Source organism: Xenopus tropicalis, chromosome 8, assembly GCF_000004195.4.
Source record: "Xenopus tropicalis strain Nigerian chromosome 8, UCB_Xtro_10.0, whole genome shotgun sequence".
In the NCBI taxonomy this organism is placed as follows: domain Eukaryota; kingdom Metazoa; phylum Chordata; class Amphibia; order Anura; family Pipidae; genus Xenopus; species Xenopus tropicalis.
The window spans coordinates 28,841,877-28,854,901 of record NC_030684.2 but is presented as its reverse complement, the minus strand read 5'-3'; the positions used below and the strand labels follow the sequence as shown (position 1 = coordinate 28,854,901).

Genomic DNA, 13,025 nt, shown 5'->3' with positions numbered 1-13,025 from the left:
TAGTAGACTTAAGGTATGGAGATCCAAATTATGGAAAGACCCCTTATCCGGAATACCCTTGGTCCCGAGCATTCTGGATAATGGGTCCTATACCTGTATACATATTTCCAATTGCAATTACATCCCTAGTGCTGCTATATCTAATGGTAGCATTTAACAGCTTATGTTGAATTACTGATATTGCCAGCTTCAAGGTTCGTTTTGTTCTTTTAAGGTGTAATTGTGCATCTGATTTGTGTACAATGGCACAAGGTCCTGTAACTTGGATTATCATGTTTGATTTTGACTGTAGGAACATGTTGAAGATGTTTATACTCATACATGATATGTATATAATGTGTAGGTATTCATATAGTGTTGTGTAATGGAATTCTTCTAAAAAAATTGCATCAATAAAGGACAGAATTGTTTGTGAATTGCTGACAATAAATTGATTGTTTTGTAATGCATGAGAAGGCCTTGAAATAATTTGCTTTAAACAATCAGAAGGGAAACTCTACCCTCACACTGGAAGGGATACATAGGGCGATAGTACCAACCTTGAAGTACAAGGGCCCACTGACAGTGAACATTCAAGCTTCCAAAGTTGTATTTTCTTATAAAATGTTTGCCCAGTCCTACCAGTGATATTACTTTGTGCTTATAAAGTCTGCTGATCAGTACCTCGGCAAGCCCAGTAAGCACCTGAGCTGATAGAACGACTATGGTTAAAACTGATATACACAAGTGTTGGTTTATAATACTCAATAAACTGACCTTGTCTGTGAAAAAAAAAGTAAAAACTTTCAGGGACTTACCTTCCAGTCTCATCCCTACGTTGAGACATTTCTGAAAGCGACAGTATGGACATCTCTTCCTTTGGGTCTTGTCTATTTTGCAGCTCTGGTTCTCTGTGCAAGTATAGCGCTTGTTGTTCTGGACAGTTCTCTTAAAGAAACCCTAGGATGGCACGGAAGAAGGCAAAGTGATCAAAAACTGAAAAAGCAAGCAAAATCATTACGGGCTCCAAAAAACAGTCTCCTAATAGAATGGCATGACTGAGGCTATCTTCGTGCCACTATATTTAACCACCAACTAAACCTCTAGAGACCAAAGGCCCGCTATACCTACATTATTCCTTTTTTTATATATCTAATTGAAATATTAAGGGGCTCATTTACTAACGTTCATATTGCTTTTAGCTAGATTTTTTTGCCATTTTTTTTGCCATTTATTAGGTATCAAAACCACAGAAAACACAAACACAAAACATGTAGAAGTCAATGGGAGTTGTCCTAGGCAAACTGTAATAATCTCTAATTAAATCGCAGTGTTAGATGTTTTGGGGTTTTTTTTTCGTTTGTAAGTCCACGAAGATTCATAGGAAATAGGTTTTTGTTTTATTTTCATTTTCCTTCCACAATTTAATTCATTTGTGCTTTTTCAATTTGGATCTTTTAATAAATGACTAGACATTCATGGTTTTAGTGAAAATGGGTTTATTTGTAGTTTTAAAAACCTGTAAAACCACAAAAATCTGAATGTTTCTTCATGCCTCCATGTGTGAAACAAATAATTGTTTAATGGTATCTATGTTAGTAGCTCAGCTTCCAGTTCCAGTTCCATTCATATCATTTGGGAAATGGTGTCTCGGCTGATGGCACTTTCAGTCAGGAGATAATCTGGGAAACCCAAAATGAGCATTCTCAAGAGCCTGGTGTCTGCCATAGGCAGCTATGTCTCCTATTCAAATAAACGGGTTCCAATGTGCTTTATATATAATGAAAACGTATTTTGTTTTTCATTTGTCTAGATATGTGCATTGGAGTTGTATAAGGTGTTGCATATAGTGGTACAAGCAAATCACCTTAACAAATTCTAAAACAAACCATTAAATATATATTTTTTTATAAACCAAAAGTATATTTTTGTAATAACAGTATTCACCTAATGTAATTTTCCTCCCATAACACTTCCCACACAATGTTTCACGGTTAACCTCTTGCTTTTGCTTTGTGCCGAAAGGCTTCCTGACAATAGGTTCATCCTTTTGTTTGCCTCACACATAGTTCCCATACTGCATTTAATGAAATCCTACCCGCATTATCCTAATTGCATTATTTTTCGACATATTATGTTTCGATTGTCAAAAAAAAAAAATGAAGCTTTGGATAAAAATGCACGGGGAGTTATTATTTTACAGTCAAGAAGGTTTCATGGTTGCAACTCTCAGGTAGCAGCTCTTTAAACAATAATCCGCGCGAACAATGGGATTCGTTGTCTATTATGTGACACGGCAAACCCTTCCCCCCAAGAGTAGGTTTGAAAGGGTATTCTTTAATGGCCAGTATTTACAGAACAGTGTTTAAGGGAACACAATTCCATACAATCTAACAAAAGCTTTGTCAGATCAGAATTAAAGATAATTTTCAAGGCCGCCAATGCCACACACCCCTAAAAATAGTTAAAGGTTGTATTTTGCATGCATTTGTGAATATTATATTGATTTATGTTTACCTTGGAAAACATGGGGGGCCTGGGTTATTAACCCACTCCTGAAGTAGGCCCTGCCAAGTGGATACCATGCCCCTGGTCAGTCAGGCCATACACCATTATGCACTAACACAACTGGATAACAATACTGTTCATGTAAGAAGCTCAGCCCCTTTTGTGATACAATCATTTGGACAATCTTCTCTGATCAGGAGCTATTAAAACCACATTGCCATACATGATACTTTAATGTGGCTATATATAGCGGATGTGAGTTCTACCCACTGCAGGGTCCAGAGTGGACAAGTAATTTTAAAATATCTTATTTTGCTGGGGGGAAAAAAATTCTAGCAATGTATCAGAATGGGCGCATAAGGTTTATCAAAAGCCAAATACAGGAATTAAATCTATCATTACGAAAGCTTGGGGCCTGCGCTTTTTTAGATAAGGGATCATCATACCTTAAGTCTGCAAAAAATATTTACAAATGAAATGGGATTTTTTTTACATCAAATATGGATTTATGCAGCTTAGTTACCATTAGTGATGAGCGAATCTGTGCAGTCTGTGAAAAATTTGCTTACAGCGAAAATGTCACATGACGTGCATAATTTTTTTGACGCGGGCGACAATTGCGCCAATGGCGCAATGCAGAAATTTGCCGCTAATCCATGCCTGCCAAATTATTTTGCCCATTACTAGTTACCATAAAGTACAAGATATTCTTTTATTACTCCTATAATTCAGAGCTTTCTGGATAATGGGTAGTAAATTTGCCTCAAACCTCCCCCATCTACATGTATTTGCTCCTTTTCTTATTGGAAATTTTCAGTTGATTATAGTTGTCTTTGCAGTCTTAGCAAAACTTGCAATGAAATATAATAATAGAAATCACTCATTTCATTGCCAGCGGTATTCAGTTTATGGCTGACAAACTCCCTTTTACTTTTTCGGTGGTGACATTGGAAGGCCATAAAATTAAGTCAGCCTTTCAGTCTCTATACACAGCCTATCCTTCCTCAAGGTTAATGTGACCGATGAAACACTAGAAATTCTAAAACTTTCTGTCATAAAATGCTTGTAGTTCCCCGTGGATGGCAACCCCTTACATCTAAAGAAGCTAGTGCATTCAAGTGACACAGTTTTATACTTTCAAGGACATGACACGTGAGGCATTTTTGTTGCCAATACCTGCTCATAGACAGAGTGTTTTTTTTTTTTCTTTTACCATTAGGAGCGACTAATTAAAAACAATTTCAGAATAGACTATTTCTGGTGTCCCAGAACCAGTGCCAGGTATTGTACCCCAGAACACATAACAGCGCCAACTGCATGCCTAATGCCTCCAAGAACATACTGCAGGGTAAATGTAGAGCCAGTTCCAAGTATAATACCCCAAAACATATGACATGTTAAATGCAATAAAAATGTAATGTACAGTATAATGTCCTCAGAACAAAAGGAATGATAATTGCAGTGCTAGGTCCATTGGAATGTTCATATTATGATCCTCTGAAAACACACATGGATTTATACATAAAATGCCAATTCCATGCATTATATATTGTTTGTTATAGGAAACGTATTGGTGTTGGTTTGGGGGCTTAGCCTCTTAAAGGCTTAATTACAATCTGCCTATGTACCTGCTGCATTTTCAGGCTCTAATAATAGGTACTGGACAACCTTTGGCACTTTTGTTAGGGGTGCTGTTTTGCTGCTACAAACAGTAGCCACAGCCCACAGTATCAGAAAGAATGTATTTGTATTCCAGCATAACAGTGGCTCGGTAGTTATTGCTTGCTACCTTGAACCTGGGTTTGATAAAACAAGTAGTAGTAGTAGCAGCAACTGAAAAGGTTGAAGGGATTCTTAGAAAGTGGGACCATACACCCGTTAATCCCATTGACACTCATCATACTTTTGTCAGCCAGTATGGTGCCAAGAGCACAAATATAGAAAATGTTAAGTAACACTCTATGGGGCACATTTATCAGAGTACGATTGAGTCCGAATACAAAAAATTTGTAATTCGTACTTTGCGACAATTTGCCCAACAATTTGCGCAACAAAATTGTATTTGGCACGTTGAGTACGAAAGTTTTGGATTCATTAAAGCTTTGTTATGGTGACTTTCCTTGGGCCAGGTTGGATCTGCAGAGTGCCATTGAGTCTTATGGGAGGCTTCCAAAATTATGCACAGAAGGATCAAACGCCATTACGATATTGTCGTGACTATTACAATTTTTTTGTAAGCATTTTCGTGACATTTCCGATCATCAGAAATTATCGTATTTAATCCGTACTTTGATGAATGTGCCCCCAAGTCTTTCAGAGATTGATCCCCCTAAGAGGGCAACCCAACAGTTTCTTGGTAAACCAAAAGTGGATGCGCATGCTTGCCTTAACTTAACACACCACACACCACACAAGGCACATCTATTAAATGTTTTGCCACTTGTGATTCTGACGGTGTGGTATATCTAGTTATTTTGGCATGAGGAAGGATTTCTTACCCACCTTTTTGACCTTTGTCTGGATGATGTACAAAATAGGAATTATATGAGCAAAAAGGTTGAACTTGAAGCTTGTCCCTAACTTTCCAAGTATGAAGCTTCCATGTGTTTTCATGAGTTTCCTCTAAGTGCTCTGGGTTTCTCATGGATAAGAATCTATGGATAGATGGACTGGTTGCTTCTAATGAGCCTAATGAACTATAGATTGTGTATAATATGTGTATAGGCCCCTGCAGTAGAGAAATTACCTTGAGTTCAGCAGGGTAGGGGAACTAAGGTGAATTATTATAAATTCTCTGTACTTCTAAGTAACGGCGGTGGTGGTGATCATGAAGATGATGATGATAACAATGCAAACATTTTTCTCAGCTGCTCTAAAGCCTAAAATCTATTCTCAAATGCAGATTAGAAGCATTGATAAGTGCTCTCCAAGTCTAATGTACTGTAGGTTACAGCAGTAAATGTTATTTACATATAATATACCTATTCCATTCAGAATGATAATAAAGGATGATGTATTGATAAACGCACTTATGAGACTGAGCCGAGTGACCTCTTGGTCTAGCATACAATAATCACTTGTATTGGGACAAAAACATCCACTTGGGAGTAGTGTGGGAAGATCTGCCTTGTATCAATCTCAGATATGAATCACATTCTTAAAAGTTATCATAATGAATCCTCCTGAACACTGACCCCTCTGCTCTGCACCATTTTCCCACCTCTCTTTATCCATGAACAGAAATAATGTACTTTACCAGTACAAGCACACTCAAGTATTAAGGTCTTTGTGGTAATACACAGAAGTAGATGTGTGCATGTATATTGCTTTTCTATTGAAGTGCAAGAATAAACATGCTGTATTAATTAAGTATTAAATAGTCAAAGGGAATAAGAGTGCAAAAAGGCAAAGGTTAAGTGAGAGAAATATATGTTCCAGTATTTTTTATGGTATAGTTTGTAAATATTGGAGAGATGTATAGGCTCCACTTCACTGCATGTGTTTGTACACACACACAGTAATGAAAAAAGTAAGGTTATAGAGATGCAGAATAAAAGGTGGTCAAACACGTTGCAATCTTCTCCCGATATGCCCATCTAGGGCCAAATGATCTAATGAAAATGGTGGGCATTTCCGACAATTTTTGACCAGATGTCCTTGAGTATGCCAGTCATTAATGCCCATAAATCAGCAGCTGAAATCTGCCTGTGTATTGCCACCTTAAGCCAGGCAGATTGAGATTAGATCAGTGGGGAAGACACGTGTACAGAGAGGACTTACAGAGAGAAGTTAAAGACTGGTAAATAAGATATGCGTGCCAATAACAAGCCAAGCCAGTATAAAAATATGGACAATTTAGGCAGAGAAAGACAATGCAATAGAGAAACAGATTGACAGATGTATTTAAAAAGTATAAAGAGATAAGGGGTTACAAATACAGACTTATAGGTAGACCAGTAAATGGATCTGCTCACCTGGAGATAGCTAGGTGGACTGAGAGCTATAGATGGGGGGAAGGAATCATGAGATGTATAGATGAGTTCAAGGTACAGGAACAGCATAATTATGTTATATGTTTTAAGCATAATGTATTGTTATCTTGCTCTGGTAAAAATGTTGTGTTTGCATTAGAAGCACTACTATAATTTATATAGATAAGCTGCTATATAGCCATGGCAGTAGCCATTTAAGTTGAGATAGGGTGAAAAGTCATAGCATAACATATAGCACTTAAGGTCTGTAGAACACAATGAATTTTCTTCTTACTCTTCTTAACTTTTAGTATTTTATATAATATCCTAATCCTAGCAACTTTGTAATTGGTCTTTAGTATTTGTTCGTTTGCTTTCAAATGGGGGTCACTGACCCCAGCAGCCAAAAACAAATGCTCTTTGAGGCTACAGTTTTATTGTTATTGTTACTTTTTATTACTTATCTTCCTATTCAGACCCACTCCCATTTATATTCCAGTCTCTCATTCAAACAACTGCCTGGTTGCTAAGGTAAACAAGACCCTAGCAACTAGATAGCTGCTAAAATTCCAAACTGGAGAGTTTGGGGAAAAAAAAGCTCAATAACTAAAAAAAACACACTCTTAAAGTTACCAGAAATGGCTTTTTGCCAGCCTTTGTAACTTTAGGGGTGCTACCACCAGAGGTGAGTTTCTCAATTCTCCACGTGGCAGCAGTGTCCCTGGTAGATAGACTGACATAAACTATATTAGATGGATGAAAGTGACTTCTCATGGCCTTTTGATAAATATTCCCCTTAAATGGATGTATAGATAGATGATAGATAGATATATAGATAGATGATAGATAGATAGATAGGAATGGACACAGAAAATTAGGCAGACAGCCCTACATGCATTGATATGGATGAATGGATAGATATGTAGCTAGATAGACTGACAAGCAAGACCAATTTATCAATTTTCTAATTTGAGTTAAAAAAAAAAAACATTTTAGAACTTTAGCTGCATATTTAAGGGAATTACGAAGAGCAGGTCACATTTATTCATGGGGGAAAAAAGGTGTATTTATTTCCACTTTCTTATATAGCGCTGACACATTTCTGCAGCATTTTTCAAAGATTCTACATCATTCACATTGACCCTGCACCAGTAAAGCGTATAACCTACCACAATCACATACACTAGGGCCAATTAGGAGCCTGTATTATTTTGGGGTGTGGGAGGAAATCATAAAAACTAACACATGGTCCCTTAGACTGAATCAGGGATAAACAGAAAGTCATTAGTAGAAATGTAGATTTATGTATGGATACAGATAGATCAAATACATGATTAGATTTAGATTTTCTGTTGAGGTAGACCTATATGTACATAAATACTGAGCAGTTTGACTATATGCAGATGGAAGGAATGAGAAAATCTAAGGTTCAGGTGTTGATGAATAGATGTAGGTAGCTATGTAATGTACATATATAGAAGAGCAAAGGTAAACGACCAGCAGATAAATGGATTCTGGAAGTTTACAGACAGACACAGGCAGATAAATACTTCGGGGTACATTAATCAAAAGATGAAAATAAAAAGTTGAAAGTTTGCCACAGGTTACACAAGGGGAACTCTATTAACTTGTATAGGATCTTTCTGTGCATTTGTATGAAAGAATGAACTCCTATTCAATATCAATCAATAGATCTCTGCATAACAGTTCACATCAATAGAACAATCTTTGGCATATAAATAGATAACAAAAATGTGCAGCTAAAGAGAGATATTCACCTCAGAATCTTCCCTCTGCTGATCCTTCAGTTCTACACCGACTCTGTGCTTGGGGGGGGGGGTCAGTGACCCCAATAAACACTACAATTGCTTTTTTGCTTCCTTATATTATGCCACGCATAGTACTGGCTATTGGCTGTGTCTCCAGTCAGCCTGACACTGCGCCCTATGCTTGTGACAGAGTGCTGCAAATCTAACATAACAGTATGTGAGATTTATGCTAGCCTGTTTGCCTATGCCATTGCAAGGGAGAAATTAACCAATGACCTTTCAATTTATATAACTGGCTAGAGTGCACAAGCAACCAATGAACTGGTCCAAGAGGAAAAAAGTAAGGGCAAAACCTGGACGTGATGATGTAAACATGTAGGAAGTTCTCAGTGTGTCCGAGAAAAATGGATTTTCTTATAGGATTTTCTTAGAGCATTGTTGGTGGTTTTAGAAAATTTGGACACTAATAGTAAACAAGCCCTTTAAATCTTGATAATTTTGCTCTTCACACAGTGTACTTTACCACATTAATCTCTCAAATAACATCAAAAGGGCCACTGGAGATCCATTCAGTGCAGTCAATTTTTGTTTTCTTTTATTAGAGATGCATAGCACTTCATGTTTTGGACCACACGAGTCCTTCTTCTGGTGTAATATATAGGACAAACCTCATGACTGGAAAGAGTGAGGATTGGGGAACACAAAAGATCTATCTCTGCATATGACCCTAAGAATAAAAAGACAGCAGCAGGAAGGCAGTTGCTCCTAAACATAATGCTGAATGGTCTTACATGCTCAAGTGGTGATCCATGGAGGCAATAGAAAACAGCTATTACTTGAAGCAATAAAGCAAGATGGGCAAAACTGTTAAATACCATAGAACTACTGAGAAGCTTGGAGGTTGAAATTCTTTCTATTTTCTAGATGATTTTGTACATTTGTATGATTAAAGTTCTGTTTCCTGATTTATTCTATTTTCTTTCACAAATGGACTTTGAGCCTACCTTGATACACTATAGACTATATTACTAAAGGATAACTAGTATGGTAGGACCCTCCATTTATTGCTGTAATGTGAAAGATTTACTAATGTATGTATGAATCTGATCAGTGGCATTCCTTAATCTGGCTGGGCCCCCTGCAAAAGATCTTCAAGGGGGGCCAGCATGCACACAGAAGACAAACCCTCCCTCTCTCTTTACCCACCCACTTGCTCATTTGCTGCCTACCGCACATAAGTAACCAAAGTTTCATCTGCAAAGAGGGCTGGGAAGGGGAAATAGCCTACAGCAGACTCTGTGGTCTGGGCCCCCTTTGACTACAGGGCTTGCTGTATGGTAGTTTTGCCACTAAATCTGATACTGTATGAGTAAATAGGGTAGATTAACCAAGGTAATGCCATTTGTGAGGATAGTGCACACACCTGGCCACTAGAAGGAGCTGGTGTTGTGGGTCACATGATGTGGTGTGAGGGTGATATGTGGATTTAAGGGATTTTAAAGTCCCTGTTCTGTAAATTGCACCAGAGGAAGGACCCAAGTGGCCCAAACATGTAGTTCTATGAATTTCTAATTAAACAAAAATAAGTACTGCACTGATTGGCTCTGCAGTGGATCGTAGCAGTGTTTATATGAAATCCATGTTCACATTTTGATAAATATGCCCCTAAAATCATATACCAGTAAAGAGGGAGAGGTGGAGTTCTTCTCTGCCAAACAGCGGAAAGCTTTATTTTTGCTAATTAATAAATGTGCTCCACAGACAGAGCTAAATAAAAGAAAGATTTATACGGTGTAGGTTGAGATTTGTAAGTGTAAACAGAGTATGTATAAATAATCTGCAAGATGTACACATACACTTGGGGTATATTTATTTGTTTACCAAAGTGAGAAGAGACCGTTCAGCGGGAGAGAATTCCAAAGCTCTATTCACTTATATACGATCATTCAAAATCTCATCTGGTGAACTGTGGCAAACTGCCTGTTCTCCCCTTTGATAAATATGTCCTTCACATAAAAATACTCTGACATACAGTTGCCATAAAAAATTTCCAAATACTTGTTCTGACCTTGTGTAATTTATGTTTTTTTTTTCTTGAAATAGCCGATCTTGTGTGTTTCCTTCTACTGCGCCTGGCTATTCTGTGCTCATTATGCTGTTGTCCATTTTTGCCCCATAACGACAGAAAGATCTGCCAGACTTTTAGATTGTAAGCTGTAATGCACAGAGCTCCCCCTTACCCAGGTATTGGTCAATATTTGTATATATATATAATCTGTATGATTGATGTAGACACCCTTCTATTGTACAGTGCTGCTAAATATGTTAGGGTTTTATAAATACAGGTATGGGATCTATTATCTGGAATGCTTGGGTTTTTTCAGATAAGGGATCTTTCTGTAATTTGGATCACCAAATTTGAAGGTATGAAAGGGGCCCACTATATTCACTTTCTGAATGCACTCACAGCTCAGAAAACCTAAAATTCATATGAACATTTAAATAAAGTCAATAGGATTGTTTTGCCACCAATATGGACTTCTGCTGATTAGTTGGGATCAAGTACAAGGTAGGTACTGTTTAATTTTTAAAGAGAAAAAAGAAATTATTTTTTAAAAATGAGAATTATTTACGTAAAATTGACTCTATGGGAGATGGCCTTCTCGTAATTTGGAGCTTTCTGGTAATGCGTTTGCCTAATAAAGGGTTCCCATACCTCTACACCTATAAAATATCAGCATATCAAAGATAGACTTCCCATACTTCTGAGCTTACTGGATAAGGAATCCCATACCTGTAATTATTAATAATGATTACAGAATTAAAACACATTCAGTATGTCTTACTCCCCCATGATATAGTATTTGGAGAGTTCCACCTTTGGGGATATTCAGAGTTGTATAATGAAAAGAGTCATAAAAAAAATTGAACAAAAAAAAAAATATATATATATATAGTTAGTTAGTATTTAGGTCAGCACTCATGTATCTAGGTGAAAGCTTGCCTGGGTGCAATCCTTGCTTGTATACAAATAAACACATCAAGGAAGTGATTTGAGTAAAAACGTTTTGGCTTGATCCCTAGCCTTGACAAATAATATATATATATATATATATATATATATATATATATATATATATATATATATATATATATATATATTATGTATGTATATATGTACCTGTGGGTGTGTAATAATCCTGAGGAGTTTGGCACAACAAAGGACTCAAGTAATCATTATTGAAATCATTATTGAAAATGTATTAAATGCTTCATACACCATCAAAAAATGTGTGTGTGTATGTATAAATATATATATATATATATATATATATATATATATATATATATATATATATATATATATATATACAGTATATGTGTGCACATTTGCCTAATAGTTGTCAAATCCCATTTTCACACAAGACCACAACATTCTGAGAGATATCACATTTTTTATTTGTATATGTAAAGCCCTTTCCCTGCTTAACAAAGGGAATCTGCCCCTTGCTTCCAAGCATAGGGCAATAGGATAAGCTTTATGTCGTTCAGATCTGATATATCTTTTATATATGAAATATTTTATAATTTGCCATTTACATTATTCGGGACAGGTTCTCCGAAAAACAACAGCAAGAAAGGCCCTGATTTCTTATCATTAGTAGTATATAACGAACTGTACAGGTGCGACTGGCCGCCAACCCATCCCTATTGTCGCAGCGACCCTTTTCCCCTTACCTTGCAGCTCTCGCAAGTCAACAGTCCATAGTGATATCCGGATACTTTGTCCCCGCACACAGGACACAGCTCGTCCAAATCTTCATCATAATTGTAATCCATCCCCTGACTCTGGCTCCCTGTGTGTGCGACAGATAGAGACAACGGGCCATCAGCTTGTCCGTCCGGCTCCTGCTGCATCATCACTTATTAAAGGGGTACACCCTCATATTCGTCTAAGGCATACATCCCTTGTCAATCACTACTTGTGCAGCTTGGAACAGGGCAAACTATGTGTGTGTGTGTGTATGTATTATACATACATACATACATACATACATACAAACATGGGAATATATATTATACAATCGATTAATAATAAACAACCTCTTCTTTTGTCCTTAAAACATTTTACAAATCAAAGAGAACGTTTTCTTTAATATAAAAAAAATCCCAATTTTCATTTTGGCATTCCAAAGCTTGCTTAATTCAAATTATTCCACGAAACTATCGCCGACGAATGCATTTTAGAAGTGTGTCTATATCATCTACACAGGAGAATCATGTTAAATGCTAAGCTAAATGAAATGCACATTTTCGTCATGTCTGATATGGATTTTTTTTATTTATAGTATGGTTGAAATTTAAAAAAATGAATGTATATATCTAACTATAATAGTAATATGTATATTTTCATCTGTCTGAAATCTGCGTATTTAACCTTTAAATCAAAATCCGAGATAAAATACTAAATCGTTAAGATGCGCAGACGAATGCAATTTCTGAAATGCAGTTTTTACCAAATAGCGCAAACTGATGGACACATATATCCATTAAGTGATACAATGTAAACTGCAAAAATATTTCAATTTGATGGTAGCAAAGTCAATGTTCAATGAACACTTTGTATTCGTCCTGAAGGGAAAGTTGATCTAAATGGAAACCTTGAAATGTATCCATTAAAAAACAATTTAATCTTTGTATGCATACAGTTGATTATATATTTTAGTTTGGCCGAGTGCGGTACAATATAGTGAATCTGTCTTGCATGTGTACATTTATTTATTTCATATAAATAATA

General features: G+C 36.5%; 1 protein-coding gene and 1 long non-coding RNA gene across 4 annotated transcripts in view; one reads left to right on the top strand and one right to left on the bottom strand.

Annotated features, from left to right (window-relative positions):
* LOC116406769 overlaps positions 1–13,025 on the top strand; it is a 79,719-nt gene that overhangs the window by 27,723 nt on the left and 38,971 nt on the right. The gene's annotated exons all lie outside the window — the stretch shown is intronic.
* Positions 1–13,025, bottom strand: part of nr5a1 (nuclear receptor subfamily 5 group A member 1) — a 116,684-nt gene that overhangs the window by 72,658 nt on the left and 31,001 nt on the right. For 2 of the 3 annotated variants that reach the window (XM_031890258.1, XM_031890257.1), the window contains exons 2-3: positions 11,966–12,084; positions 798–939 (exon numbers count right to left, since the gene is read on the bottom strand). In XM_031890258.1, the coding sequence (XP_031746118.1) occupies positions 798–939; positions 11,966–12,067 (244 nt within the window). In that variant the 5' untranslated portion in view covers positions 12,068–12,084. 3 annotated transcript variants of the gene reach the window in all.